At 36.0% G+C, this 14,213-nt stretch overlaps 1 protein-coding gene and 1 pseudogene across 1 annotated transcript; both read right to left on the bottom strand.

Annotated features, from left to right (window-relative positions):
* Positions 1-2,182: 2,182 nt before the first annotated feature.
* LOC143388606 (olfactory receptor 52A5) lies at positions 2,183-3,133 on the bottom strand. The gene has a single exon (XM_076842271.2). It carries the CDS (start codon positions 3,131-3,133, stop codon positions 2,183-2,185), a length of 951 nt encoding a protein of 316 aa, XP_076698386.2.
* Positions 3,134-12,022: 8,889 nt separating this feature from the next.
* LOC143388598 (RNA-binding protein 4 pseudogene) lies at positions 12,023-13,120 on the bottom strand (annotated as a pseudogene).
* Positions 13,121-14,213: the final 1,093 nt, after the last annotated feature.

The raw sequence follows: 14,213 nt of genomic DNA, 5'->3' as shown, positions 1-14,213 counted from the left end.
ACCCTGAACATTCTCTCTCATGGATACTGACTCACAATGGGAGTAGGGGGAGTGGAAGTTCACTGGATTAGACAGGTTAGAATAGAGGATGGGAGGGTGGATGAGAATGGGAAAGGCCGTAGAATGAATTGGACATAACTTTCCCATGTTCACATATGAATACACAACCAGTGTAACTCCATATCATGTACAGTCACAAACATGGGGAGTTATACTCCATATACATATGATATGTCAAAATGTCTACATAACTAAAAAGAACAAATAAAAGATTTCAAAAAGAAAAACTTACCCTGGCTGGAGTCTTGCATGTTACACTGAAGAGTATACTTATATATTTTTATTCAATGGACTATTATTTGGCCATAAAAATAAATTACATTTTGACTTCTGCTAAAACATGGATGAATCTTGAGAAATGCTAAGTGAAAGAAGTCAGATATAAAAGGCCACATATTAATTATATGATTCTGCTTACATGAAATATCCAGAATGCATAAAGCAGAAAATTCATTAGTGGATTCCAGAAATGAAGAGCCAACGGTAATGCCCTGACTGCATTTTGTGAAATATTTCGTTATTAGTGTGATTTTTATGCTTTAGAACTCTCTAGCGATAATAAATAAGAACATGCTGATGTTAACTGAGGAGCATAGTAGAACTGAACTTTATATTGCTAAATTCTAGTGTCTATTGTAGCCCTTAGGACACTGCAATTTATTTATTTATTTATTTATTTATTTATTTATTTATTTATTTATTGTTGATGGAAAAGAAAAAAAAAAGAGGAGCTTGTCAGACAAAAAAATGGGATATTAATTGACAATGATTATAATTTGTCTCAAAAATAATTGTAAGACTGGTAGTTATCATATTCTTTTTGCTTTTGTTTCTTATTTGGTAATACCATAAATATACTGTCCCACTCTTTATTTTTCCAGTACAAAAAATTCTCTGAAAGAATTTATATATTTGCTTTAATTTTTCTAAGAGGATAATTTCCCATCAGTTATTCACTCTGTATAATGATGCCACAAATACTGGGATATCTAGTTCTCCAAAGCAAAATTAAAATGAGTTATTTAGTTATTAACATTTATTTTCCCATTCAACAGCTTCCTCATCTTGTCTATCAACTAACATAATTTTTTAAAAATTTAAATGTTTCTATTAGTGCATTATAGTTCTATATACCATTGGGGTTCATTTTGATATAATTTATATGCATGGACTATAATTCACTCTACTTCATTCTCCAATACTTCCTCTTTCCCTCTCCCTGTTCCACTTCCTATATTACACCAGTCTTCCTTTATTTATTTACAGCTTTTTAAAATTATGCTTTATAGATGCACCCAAAGGTGAAGTTTCCTGTGGTACTTTCCTATATGTACATAATATAATTTGGTCAATTTAATTCCACCATGGCTCATTTTTCTTTTTCCTTCTGTCTTTCCCTCAACCCTCTTCCTCTACTCCACTGATCCCCACACCCTTTCTTTAATCAAGAATTCACATACAGTGAAAACAAACATTTAGCCCTTGACTTTTGAAGTCTGGTTTATTTCACTCAGCATGATGTTCTCCTGATCCATCCTTTTACAGCAAAGGCCATAATTTTTTTCTTTGATATGGCTGAATGAAATCTACTGTGTATATGTGCCACATTTTCTTTATCCATTCATTTTTTAGGAGTACCTGGGTGTTCCATAAATTAGCTACTATGAATTATTGCTATAAACATCAATAATTCCAAATTTATTAAGACATAGATTCAGAAGCAAATATTAGAAAATGGAACACAGCCCAATTAAAGGTGTGGTTTAGGTTAGTAATTTAAGAATACTCATGTGTAGCTAATCCTCAAAATTATTTAGAATCAAGTGCTGTTTTTTGAAATTTTGTTTTCTATAGAGGTCTAAGTGGTACCAGAGAAGAAGCTTTGAGTGTTAATGGATAGTATATAATCAGAAGACTAAATTAGGTTAATGGAATCTTAACAAAAGAGAAACTTTTTTTCCTTATGTATTAGCCAATCAATTGAATACCTTCTTAAATTATGAGCATCTGAGATTTAAAGCTTTTTCCACATACACATACTTGTGAAAGACATAAACTTTTTTCTCAGTAAAGTTGTTACTTAAAACCAGCCTAAATTTTCTACTCAGGGAGAAAGTAGCAATCAAGAATTTGGGGAGGAGACAAACATTTTCCAGGCATGTCTGCGGATTTCTTTGGTCTTAACTCCATAGACAATAGGGTTGAGAAAAGGTGGGACTAACAGGTAAAGATTTGACAAGAGGATATGAACATAGGGTGGTATGTGAGAACCAAACCTGTGTGTAAAGAAAGAGAAGAAGGCCAGGAGGTAGAATGGTAGGAAGACACAGATGTGAGCTACGCAGGTATTGAAGGCCTTGACTCGGGCCTCCTTCTGGGGCAACTGGAAGACAGTGACAAAGATTCGAACATAGGACATGGTAATAAAGATTATGTCAAATCCTAGGATGGCGAAGGCAACAAATAGGCCATATATCTTGTTGACTCTGATGTCTTCAGCAGCCAGCTTCACAATGGCCATGTGCTCACAATAAGAGTGGGAAATAACTGTAGTTTGGTAGAGTTTAAGTCTGCATTTGATAAGCAGCAGGGTTGGTAACACGAGAATGGCAGCTCTCATTGTTACCCCCACTCCAAGATGAGTCAAGAGTTTCTGGGAGAAGATAGTAGCATGTCTCAAGGGGTTACAGATGGCCACATAGCGATCCAGGGCCATTGCCAGCAGGATGCCTGATTCAGTTGCCTGGAATGAGTGAATAAGCCACATTTGCAGCAGGCAGGCATCAAAAGAGATCTCTGGCCAATGAAACCAGAAGATGCCTAACATTTTGGGAAGAATACAGGTGCTAAGTGCCATGTCTGTGGCTGCCAACATGGCCAAAAATATGTACATGGGTATGTGGAGGCTGTTTTCTTTTTTGATGATAACCAAAATGAGGGAATTCCCAATCACAGCGATGACATACATGGCGCAGAATGGAATCCCAATCCAGCACTGCACTGACTCCAGGCCAGGAATCCCAACTAGTGTAAAAACAGAAGGCATGAAGAAGGAGCCATTGAATGTGAGCATGGTGACTTGGTCAGAAGAGCCACGTGGTGCTGCTGTTTCATCTTCTAATCCATCTCAAGACTGGATGAATTGAAAATGAGAAAAAATAATTTACCTTAGAAAAATATACTATAGATAGATTAGGAATATGATCTTATCTCTTTCATCCCAACAAGACCTTTTTGCGTTTTTTCTATCTCCTTTTATAAAGTCATTGAGAAACCAACTATCATGATCCATGTTTCTCTAAGCCATGATGAGCAAAATTGAATGAGCAAAATTAAATAATTTACTGTGTGGCTACTTTCTGTTCTATGACTACTGAACCAGAAGGATTACCTTTAGCTATGTTTGCTACTCATCATGTTATGTTTTTTTCTGTGACTTGCCTATTCGTATTAGAGAAAAAAAAAAAAAAAACTATTTTAAGAACTATCCTACCGATACTTGACATAAAGAATCCAGTGGTCTAGTGGTGATGGATCAGGTTTCTCAAAATCAGATGATACATTTTCCAGGAATATTTTCCAGTTTTGCAGCTTTTTAGCTGGATTCCTCAGGTTAGCCTCTTCATAGTCAGACTTTTTTCTCATCTACTTTCTCAAAATACATTCAAACTCATTTCTCTAAGTTCCAATGTTCCCAAATACAACCATTTATTTTTCACCTTGTTCTAATTGTCCTCTGAGAAAATGAATCCATTACATTTTAGTTCAGGGACAATTTCACTCAGTGCTTCTTGTCACCTTCCATGATCTGCTCTGTGCACATCACTTGTATTTAACATCAGTGCCAACTCATGTTCTCTGCTTCTCTTGCTCTCTCTCAGCAATAATCATACTTTTCTAAGAATGAACAGCTATTTCTCTTTAACCATTTGACATAATGTGGAATGATCTATAAAAAGTATTTTGTTTTCTTTACAGCTTAGTAAATTTCTATCCCTCCAAACTACAATTTCCATAGATTAAAATTTTCTTCTCCCCTTTGTTTTCCATAGGACTCTCTCCATCCTGTTCTGTCTCTGCCCTTCACTGTTCACCTCACCCATAACACTGCAGACATCCAGAGCCTCTATCTTGGTTACCAAGGGATTTGCTTCAGCATAGTGGGGCTTTGCCTTACATCTTCCAAAGCTCAAAGTCATTTCCCTGCCTGTTTGCAATCTGTATTTATCTCTCCTTCAAAAAATAATTTCACCTCAGAATGTGTAAAATGTTAAATCTACACAATGCATTTCTTTTTATATTTGCAAAACTCATTTTCTAACAGAATTTAAGTAAAGTATAAAATTGATAGGGAGCGTAAAGGTGGCCTGAAACCATGCCTTCTCCATCATTTCACAGGGGTGTTTGTTAAGGCTTCATCCACTCCCCTGATTAACTGAAAATGAATCTCAGAAATTATAGGACAACTATAACCCAGGTCAACTAGAGGAGCATTTGCTGCTTCCTTATCTTTAAACTTTCTAACCCTGAGCAAAGCTTTCCTTTCTGAGTCTTCTCATTGAGGAACTCTTCCTTTTAACAAATACAAAATCATATGTTCAACCAGGTCTTCCTTACATCACAAAGCAATGTTATCAAATACAAATTAGATGTTTATTTCCTAATGATTTTATCCAGATACATTTATTAAGTATCCTTTATAGTCTTACTATTTTAAACCATTGGAGAAATAAAGACAAATTAATAGGGTCTGTATTTAAGAAGTAACTAAATTGTACTACTTACCTAGAATTCAAAAAGTATCATCTACAATTTATTAAAAATATATCAATTATCACTTTCTGTCTTAAGATCTTTGAAGGTTTTAAATTATTTTATTTTCCTTCGCTTATAATATTGGCACTGTTATCCTACTAATGAACTAAGAATCATTATAGGTATTTTTTTATCTGAATTCCATGGCATATTTACTCAGCACGAACAAAATGAGAAATGTATATCCTCTGAGGATTTATAATTATAATTCACTAAAAAGGATTATAAAATATGCAACAGATTATAACTGTATAAAATACACTAAAGGTTTTAGATGGTATGTGCCCACTACGAAACTGTTCCTGTATTACTTCCTTAATTGACAAGGTTCTTACAGTATAAGTGGGATAAAACATGTAAATTACATGCTGCCTATCTGATAAATAACCACATATCCTACAGCATTTCATCATACAGTAAGCAAATAATATGTGATACATCTAAAAATTATAATTGTGCTTATATCAGAGTCTTAATTTGAGACAGGAGTGGTGATTCACACCTGTAATCCCAGAGACTTTGGAGGCTGAGGCAGGAGAATCAAGAATTCAAAGTCAGACACAGCAAAAGTGAGGCGCTAAACAACTCAGTGAGATCCTGTCTCTAAATAAAATACAAAATAGGGCCGGAAATGTGGCTCAGTGATTGAATGCCCCTGAGTTCATTCCCAGTACCACCACCACCACCAAAACAAGAATGACAATTTGAGAAATTTTACATTGCCACATGACTGATAATTAACCTGGAAAATAACTGAAAGTGAAGATACAAGGTAGCTCTGACTATGTATGTATACAGCGATCAAAGGAAGGAGAGAGAAATTAGAAGAATGAAGTAAATAAACAAAATGACAAGTAAATAAAATAGAAAAATATGTTTTCAGCCAAAAATCCAAGGATCATGCTAAGAAATTAACTTACCTTTCTTCTCTACAATTTTGTTTCCAAATCTCATGAGGACTGTCAATTTTCTAGGGTAGGTGTTCTCAATGATGGCCTAACTACATTTCAGGCCAAATAATTTTTTATTGTTGTTGTGTGGATAGTCTCTATAATTCTTATGATTTAGCAGGATCCCTGTCTCCTACCCATTGAATACAAGAAGCAACAGTCAAAAATGTCTTGGGTATTGCCAAATGTCCCCTGGATGTGTGGGGAAGAATGTATGGTTGAGGCATGCTGACCTTGTTAAGGGGTCTTACACTGGGAAAGAGAGGACCCCAAAGTTGAATGAGGATTATTGATCTTATATACCTTCAATCAAATTAAACAAATAAAACTGGCTATCCAGGGGATTACTCTTCAGTAGATATTAGCCAGGCAAATATATAAAGAAGGGAATCCCAAGGAAAGAAAATAGATTGTTCAAAATCACAGATGGGATGTATGCTGGCATTATCAATCAATCAATATTTCAGCATTAAAGAGGCTAATAAGCAGGAATGATAAGAGTTGTGGCTAATGAACAGGGAAGAAAACCAAACATGAGGTAACCAATTTAGCAAATAAATTATGCAGGTATTTCAGAAAAAGTTTTGCCCATTGTAAGTCCAATCTGTTAGTAACTTGGTGAATGAACTGAAAGCTTGAAAATACTGGGTCAGAATAACTTAGTGGAAAGCTATTTGTAATATCCCTAATGGAATACCATGAAATGATGTGAAAATAGTGAAAGAGGCAAATCTATGGAACTCATTGACATGATGCACAAGAATTTGAGAGAGATGAGGCTGAAAATGTTCTTGGCCTGCGATATCAAGGAGCTCTTCTCTATCTCATCTGTGATGTTCACCATTTGATTTCTACCTCAAGCTCTTCAGTGACAGAAAACTCCTTTATTCTTTCTGTGACAGTCTGCCACATTTCAGGGGACAGCTCTGAATATCAGATAGATACTTATATAATCATCCTCAAATTGCCTCTATCTTAATTTTTCATTAAAGTTGTAAGCCTACTTAGTATTCATTTTCCATTGACCATAGCAGTGAATTGTCCAGAATCCAGGCCAGAGTAGACAGTTCAAACCCTGAATCTGCCACTGAGTATCTTTCATGCTCTTAAGACGGTTATGAAAGTAAGTTCCACAATGTCACCATTGGTAAAATAAGACAAAAGGACAGAACCATATTGCAGGATAGCTGAAAATTAAATGATAACTCATTTCAAATACATAGAAAAAATATAAATATACTGTTCTTTCATAAAATGCCAGGTGTTAACTCACAGATGCTTACCCGCTCTTTCCCATGAATCAACTCAGATATTTGAAGATACACCAAAAACTTCTTCTGAATCCCCTCCAGTCTCAGCATCTATAGGTTCACGACCTTTTAGCAAACAAAGTTTACAATCAAATATTAATCCAATCCTCTAAAATCCTCCAACTTGTCAGACATTATATTTTTCCACCCTATTTTTATTAATTATTTGAGAAATATTTGGAAAGCATTTATTACTAGGAGATGAAAACCTTCTGAGTTGAAACTCTCAACTCTAGACACTGCTGCTTTCTTATCATTCTGCCTTCATCTGGCCTTTTATGGGGTCACATGGGGTAGGCGTTCTTTTGGAAACAAATCCTCCACTTCCCCATTTACATTGCAGAATCTTAAGATCTCAAGCCCATAGACTTACCAGGGACTCTCCCCTGAAACATAAGCAGAACCCATAGAGTAGAATCCTTTGGATATTTTAGGTAGTGAAAGTTTAGTGTTTTATACCATAGAGTGTCCCTGTGGGATTGGGGCTTCTGAGCCTTTACATCTCCCTATGGTAAGAGAGAAAAAGAAAGCATAACATGGTTCAGAACTTAAAAGTTCCTTGTCTCATAGGGGTTCTCTGTCAACTTTTTCCTCAAACTTGAATATCTCTTTGGAATATAGAACCAAAATGACTTTGCTTTCAAAAGTTTATAAGTTGGACAACATTCAATGATGACAACAAACAAAACATGACACTTAAGTAATGAGCCATAAAGGAAAATCTCACCTTGAGATTCTTAGACTAACCCATGTAGACTTTTACTGGCTGAGAAACAAAAGGAATATTTTAAAATTTAATTCCAGGGTAATAAGCAGTGATTCTTTTTAGGCCCAAGAAAGGGGCTGATCTTAGAAAGTGTACCACAGGCCCCAATCTCCTTCAAGTGTCTGAAATTCTTCTACTTGAACTCTGGTGTCATGATTCTTTCCTATATCCAACCAGCCCTCACCAAGTTGTTCTTGCCATGTCCAAAATTTTGCCCTGAAGAAATGTATCTTTTATAAATTTTTTGTCAATATATTTACAATATAGACCTAATGTTGAATCCTCTAATTTACTTGATTGAGAGAAGAACCTGTGCCTTAGAAAAGGGATTTTAGGAGATGAACTCATAGACTCAGAGATGAAAATGATGGTTACCAGAGGCTGGGTAGGTACAGGGATTGAGATGTAGGTCAAAAGAAAATTTCAGTTAGGAATAATTTTGAGAGGTCTATGGTACATCATGGTGAGTGCAGCCAATAACAATATATTGTATACTTGAAAATGCTAAGATTAGAATTTAAATGATATTACTCAAACAGTTGAGGAAATAGACACACTAAGTATCTCAAATGTAGTCGTTGCACACTATAATCATAGATAAAAATATCACACTGTACACAATAAATTTACACAATTAATTAAGAATAAAATAAAATGAATTTACACTTTTAGTTTGAGGAAGAAGGAGAAAGAAAATCCCTGTTCTCTGCATAGTACAAGAAATAGGCTACCAAGACTGGATGGCATGCAAATGTTTGAGAGACACAATGATGACACATGGCAGGCAAATTTTTTGTCTTGTGTCATTGTATCTGGCCTTATTTAATAAACCTTCTCTTTTGCATAAAGCCTTTTGATGAAATCTTTTGATATAAAATTATATCAACTCCATAAAAAAAAAAACTGGCAAAGCTTTGAAGGCAGTTATGTGCCTTAGTCAGTTCATATGGCTTAGAAAAGTTGGTTGCATGTATCTCTATCTAGCTGTTTTTACAGGAACTGTGATATAGCCTGAAATTATCCATTGAAGGAGCACTTATGCCAGGAAAAATAGTAAATTATTCAAATAAGGGTGCAAAACCCATCCAAGGAAGCAGAAAGAACCAGAATAAAAGGAAATATTTTCAGGGAAAATAAGATGAATATTTTTCAGGTAAAGCATGAAGTATGTGTGGGTAAGCATTAATGGCTTCTCAAGTCTATGCACAACTTTCCACATGTAATATAACCTATAAACATATCTGTTGAATGATTCTTAAGATACACTTGAAAATACACCTACAAAAAAGGTTTGAACATAAAGAAATCATAATGCTACAGAATGCTAGAGTTAAAAATAATCTTAGATACCACTTTCTTAAAACTCATTGGAATAATGGATAAATAATCTCTTTTATAAATGATGTGACCACTTTCATGACTGATACATATATTCAAAACTCCTAATATTAAATTTAAAAAGGAGCTTCCACAAACAACTTAGTAAAATATAATCTTTCACAAAATGTAATAGGAAATAAAAACAGAAAGTTTTTCGATGAAAATTCTATTTCCCCATGGTGTTCAGAGAAAAAAAATCACACTTAAGTTTAATTAAAAGAAAGTAGAAATGGAATTTGAACAGATTTACTATAGAAGTTTAATAAATTTATGAAGAGAAAAGATACATGTTTTGTGAGATATAGAAATATAAATACAAGGGCCTGACTGTAGATATGTTAATTGTGGAATTCTTTGAAATAATAATAATTCATGGAGTGTCATCATGCAAAGAATGACAAGAAGAGTGGACGGGAATTGGCTATGTTGCACCTGAACCTTGGAATCCTGTTGTGGAAAATATGACCATATAATCAGAATATAACATATATAACCCTGGAAACTTATGAACCTTAACTGTATGGAGAAGGAGAAGGAATGTTCCTCAGCCAGAGACTAGGACATCATCTCATCACAGTTCTGTTACACATTGACACTGCATGCTTTCTTTTGATATACATGCAAAACCTAAATTGGACTTCAAATTGTGTATTTCAGTCCTGGACGGGGATACAGGCTTTCTAGAAGACAGACACTTGAAACTCTAAAGGAAACAAGAAGATGGATCTTGTGGTCCTAAGTTAAATATGACAAAAAGGCTCTTTCAGAGTTTTTGAAAGTGACCTCAAATCTGCTCAGAAAACATGTAGGGTCCACATAAGAATCCAAATATTCTCCAGGCATTAAAACATCACATCAAGATTATCTTCTTTAGTTGAAGCTTTAATTGCTAATTATTTATATTAAAGCTTCTATTTTAGAAAATATGAACATATGTCAGTGTAAAGAGAATATTATAATACATCTGCATGTGTCTATCACTCAGTGTTATGATTTGGATATGAGGTGTCCTTCTGAAGCTCCTGTGTTAATACAGGAATACTCAGAGGTGAAATGAATGAATTTTCATAACACTAACATAATCAGTCCAACCTAGGTTGAATGTACTCATTGGATGGTAACTACAGGTATGTGAGTGGTAGTTAGAGGAGGTGGGTTATTGGGGCATGCCTGGGAAGGATTCATGGGCCTCATGGCCCATTTCCCTTGTGCTCTATCTTCCTGATTGCCATGTTCTAAGCAATTTACCTTCACACTGCCATCCCACCATAATGTTGTACCTCACTTTGGGCCCAGAGCACTGGAGTTGTCCCACCATGGACCAAATCTGAAACAAAGAAGCAAAATAAACTTTCCATTCTCTAAGTTGTTCTTGTCAAATATTTTGGTCACAGTGACTCAAAGTTGACACTATCAAGTGATACAGAGTTTAACTTCGGATTTTTTCCTCTATAATTTTCATTATTTATAAATTGTTTGGACACATTACACACATTATATAATTCAATATGCAAACACTTCAGTACCCTGAATATATGAACATGTGTCACATTTTTTTCTGATCAGAAACCCTTAAACCTGTCAGTAAAAGATTTTATAGATAGATAGATAGACCCAATACCCTTATTTTATTTATCTTTATATAGTGCTGAGAATTAAAACCCACTACCTCAAACATGCAAGACAAGCACTATATCACTGAGCCACAACTTCTGCCCCAGATTTCTTTTTTTTTTTTTTTTTTGTAATATAGAACTGACATTCTGAAACTTTAATATAATGGGTTTCTTTTGATAGAATCAAACATTTACCTGTATATTTATATCATTCTTTCATTTTGATCTTTCATAACTTCACCAACATATGCCTTGGTCAGGATATTTTCATATTGAAAAAAAAATGTTTCTTACAGTTTCTATTTTGTTTGTTTCCACTGTGAAGATACCCTTTATTCCAATTATGAGTCTCCAAGTTGTCTTACATATGAATTATTATCTTCCTAATTATTAGACATTCTATAACATTTCTTTTTAAACAATTCTGTTATTTTTTTGAAATGTTTATTATGTCATGCCAATTATTTGAACATATTTGTTTATTATTTGTGGTGAATCTTGCAGTTTGCCCCCTTTGCTCTCAATTCTGCCTTCTTACCTCATTTCATCTTTAAAGTGTATTTTCACAGAACTTTTGCTTTTATACGTTCCTTTGGAGCTGCAAAGTTTGTTGTTTTTTCTACTGTTCTCTTCAGCATGATGAATATATTTTCCAAGAATTGTTTTTTAAAACCATGGCTGTGAAGAGTTTAAGTTTTCATTATTTCTGTATTCTTTCTTCTATTTGGTTTATCTAAATGATAATATTATATAAAAGCTTTTTAAATTTTTTTTTTTATTTTTTATTATTTTTTTTTTAAGTTGAGAAACCATTTATTTCACAGGAAAGAAAAAATAGTGATTCAATTCTATATATCTATCCTTTGAGCCAAAAGAAACCTAGTAGCACTCACTTTCTCATTGAGGCATTCCCAAATCCAACACCCACTGGAGACAGATATTGCGGAGGAGACAGCATAGCACCTATCACAGTATCTGCATACAGTGAGGCCTGCTGGGAGAACAGAAAGTGAACAGGAAAGCTACAGGAACTTAGCTAGGAAAGTTAAAAGTCCATGGTTCCTGAGGACTGAATGCACAGAGCGGAGAACGTCCCGGAGATGCGGTACCACGAAGGTTGTATTTTCATGCACAACCACAACTCAGAATTTCAGGCCCCACACATCCCACCTCAGGCTTTAAAAGGCTGAGTACCCCGGCAGGATCTGGAAACTGCTCCAGCTCATACCCAGCCATGTCGTACAGGGAATCCCGGGCGACTGCTGAAGCTTGGGACATCTCACTCTCATGCCCTGAATCCTAGCCCTCTCCAACAGTGAGAACGGGGCTGTAGCATGACACAGGAGGCTCCTTTTCCCAAAAGGTGAAGTGGAAGCTGTAGTAACAGCAGCAGCTGTGGCAGCAGCAATGCCTGAGATCCACAACTGATGTCTATCATCGGGATCAAGAGGTGGAGGTGAGGTGACAGGCCATGGCTGTGTTCTGAACGTGTGGCAGCTGGGACAAGGGTCTGCTTATTCGCAGAGGCAACTGCAGCCCTCACTGCCTCAGAGAACCCCGCAGCTCGGCAGCACTTGTAGTAGGCATACCCCGCTCCTTAAGCCTTGTAATACTGCCAATCCCGGTAGCTCATGGTATGAAGCCTACGCACTGCTCCATAGGGCTCATTATATTCCTAGGTCGAATCTGCCATGTTGCCGGAACCACTGGACACTCTTTGGACCAGTGTCCCTCTTTCCTACAACGATAGCAGCAGCTCTGGTCTCCCATCCCTGGCGCAGTCCTAAGCCTGCTGGTGGACAACTGCACGTGTATTCGTTTGCCTTGGAACTCTGTGTTATCACGGCTCCTGGTGGCCTCCATTGCATCCTCTGCTTGCTCCATGTGTACAAAGGCATAATCTTTCACCATGTCACATCGATGACTGGACCATACTCCTCAAACTTGGCCTGAAGCTCCTTGTCGGTGCAGGTGGGACTGGGTTGCCCACATGCAACTTTGTTGAGGTTTTTCTCTTATTTTGGCTGGTTTCTACATTAATATTCACCCCAGGAAGCTTGTATAGTGCAGGTTGCATATGGCATCCTCAGCTGCAGTTTTGTGCACAAAGCCATGTTTCTTAATGATGTCACATTCCAGCACCTTCTCATACTGTTCGAAGAGTGAGCAGATCTCTTGCTCTATGGCCTCCCGGGGCAGGTTTCGAATAAGCAGCTTCACCATCTCCATACAGCGGCACGGAAATCGGCAGGGCCTCTTCCTCGTGGTGTGGACACTTCTGACAAAAAGCTCAAAAGCTGTTTTTTAGTTGTTGTTTTTTAGTTTCCTATTATTTAAAGTTACATTTTTATGAAGTTAATTTGTTTAAGTTCTGCTGGAATCCTCTTTTTATAACTTCAACCCATTTCTATTTGCCTGTTGATTGGGTACTTTAGCTTTGAATATTGAAGTTTATTTATTTTTCCCTGTTGATTTCTGAGTGAGTTAGGCGCTGAGAATAGTGAGCCACTGTTATAGTGCTTTTTTTTTTTTTTTTTTTTTTTTTTTTTTTTCCAGTTTTAAGAACTATCTGGGCATTGGTAGTTTGAACATTTACATACTTGACCTCTTTCTTTAATGCAGGACTGCACATCCAATGGTCTACTATAGATCTCTGCCTGTATAGCTACCAGATACAACAAATAATACATACCAAAATATAAGAATTCTTTCTCTATCTTTTTTTTTGGGGGGGGGGGGGATGTGGGGACTAGAAATTGAAGCCAAGGTTGCTTAACCACTAAGTCACATCCCCAGAACTTTTTTTTTTTTTTTTTAAACACAGTCCTGCAAAAATTCTTTGGGCCTTGCTAAGATGCTGAGCCTGGCCTTGAAGTTGCATTCTTCCTGCCTCAGCCTCCCAAGCCACTGGGATTACAGGCATGCACCACAATGCCTGGCCTCCAGTAAAGGATTCTTGATAACTGCTTTAGTGTTTCCATATTGGCACATGTAATTCTTGCTATATAGTTCAAATGGGAAAAGCAGGTCTTGTTCTCAATTATTCAAATCTTTACCCCTACCCAACTACTAAAAGCATCTGTAATGATAATACTTTTCCAGAGTTGTAACTTAAAAAAACATGTATTGTAATCTTGCTCTGAACCAATCCACCTTTTTACCACAGAGTTGTCTACAATTTTTCAGATCTTTATATCTTCCTTATCACATTCTGGTAACTATAATTTCATTCATGGAGAAATTATGTTAGGTTATCCCATGTTTTGGATATAATCTTAGATTCTGGGGACTAGGTAGTGACTAAAAGAACAAATTC

The sequence above is a fragment of the Callospermophilus lateralis genome, chromosome 2 (assembly GCF_048772815.1).
Source record: "Callospermophilus lateralis isolate mCalLat2 chromosome 2, mCalLat2.hap1, whole genome shotgun sequence".
Classification (NCBI taxonomy): Eukaryota; Metazoa; Chordata; class Mammalia; order Rodentia; family Sciuridae; genus Callospermophilus; species Callospermophilus lateralis.
The sequence above is the reverse complement of the archived record's forward strand: the minus strand, read 5'-3'. Positions and strand labels throughout refer to the sequence as shown.

Excerpts from the sequence above, each read along its gene's own strand:
- LOC143388606 (XM_076842271.2), bottom strand. The coding sequence starts at position 3,133 with ATGCTCACATTCAATGGCTCCTTCTTCATGCCTTCTGTTTTTACACTA.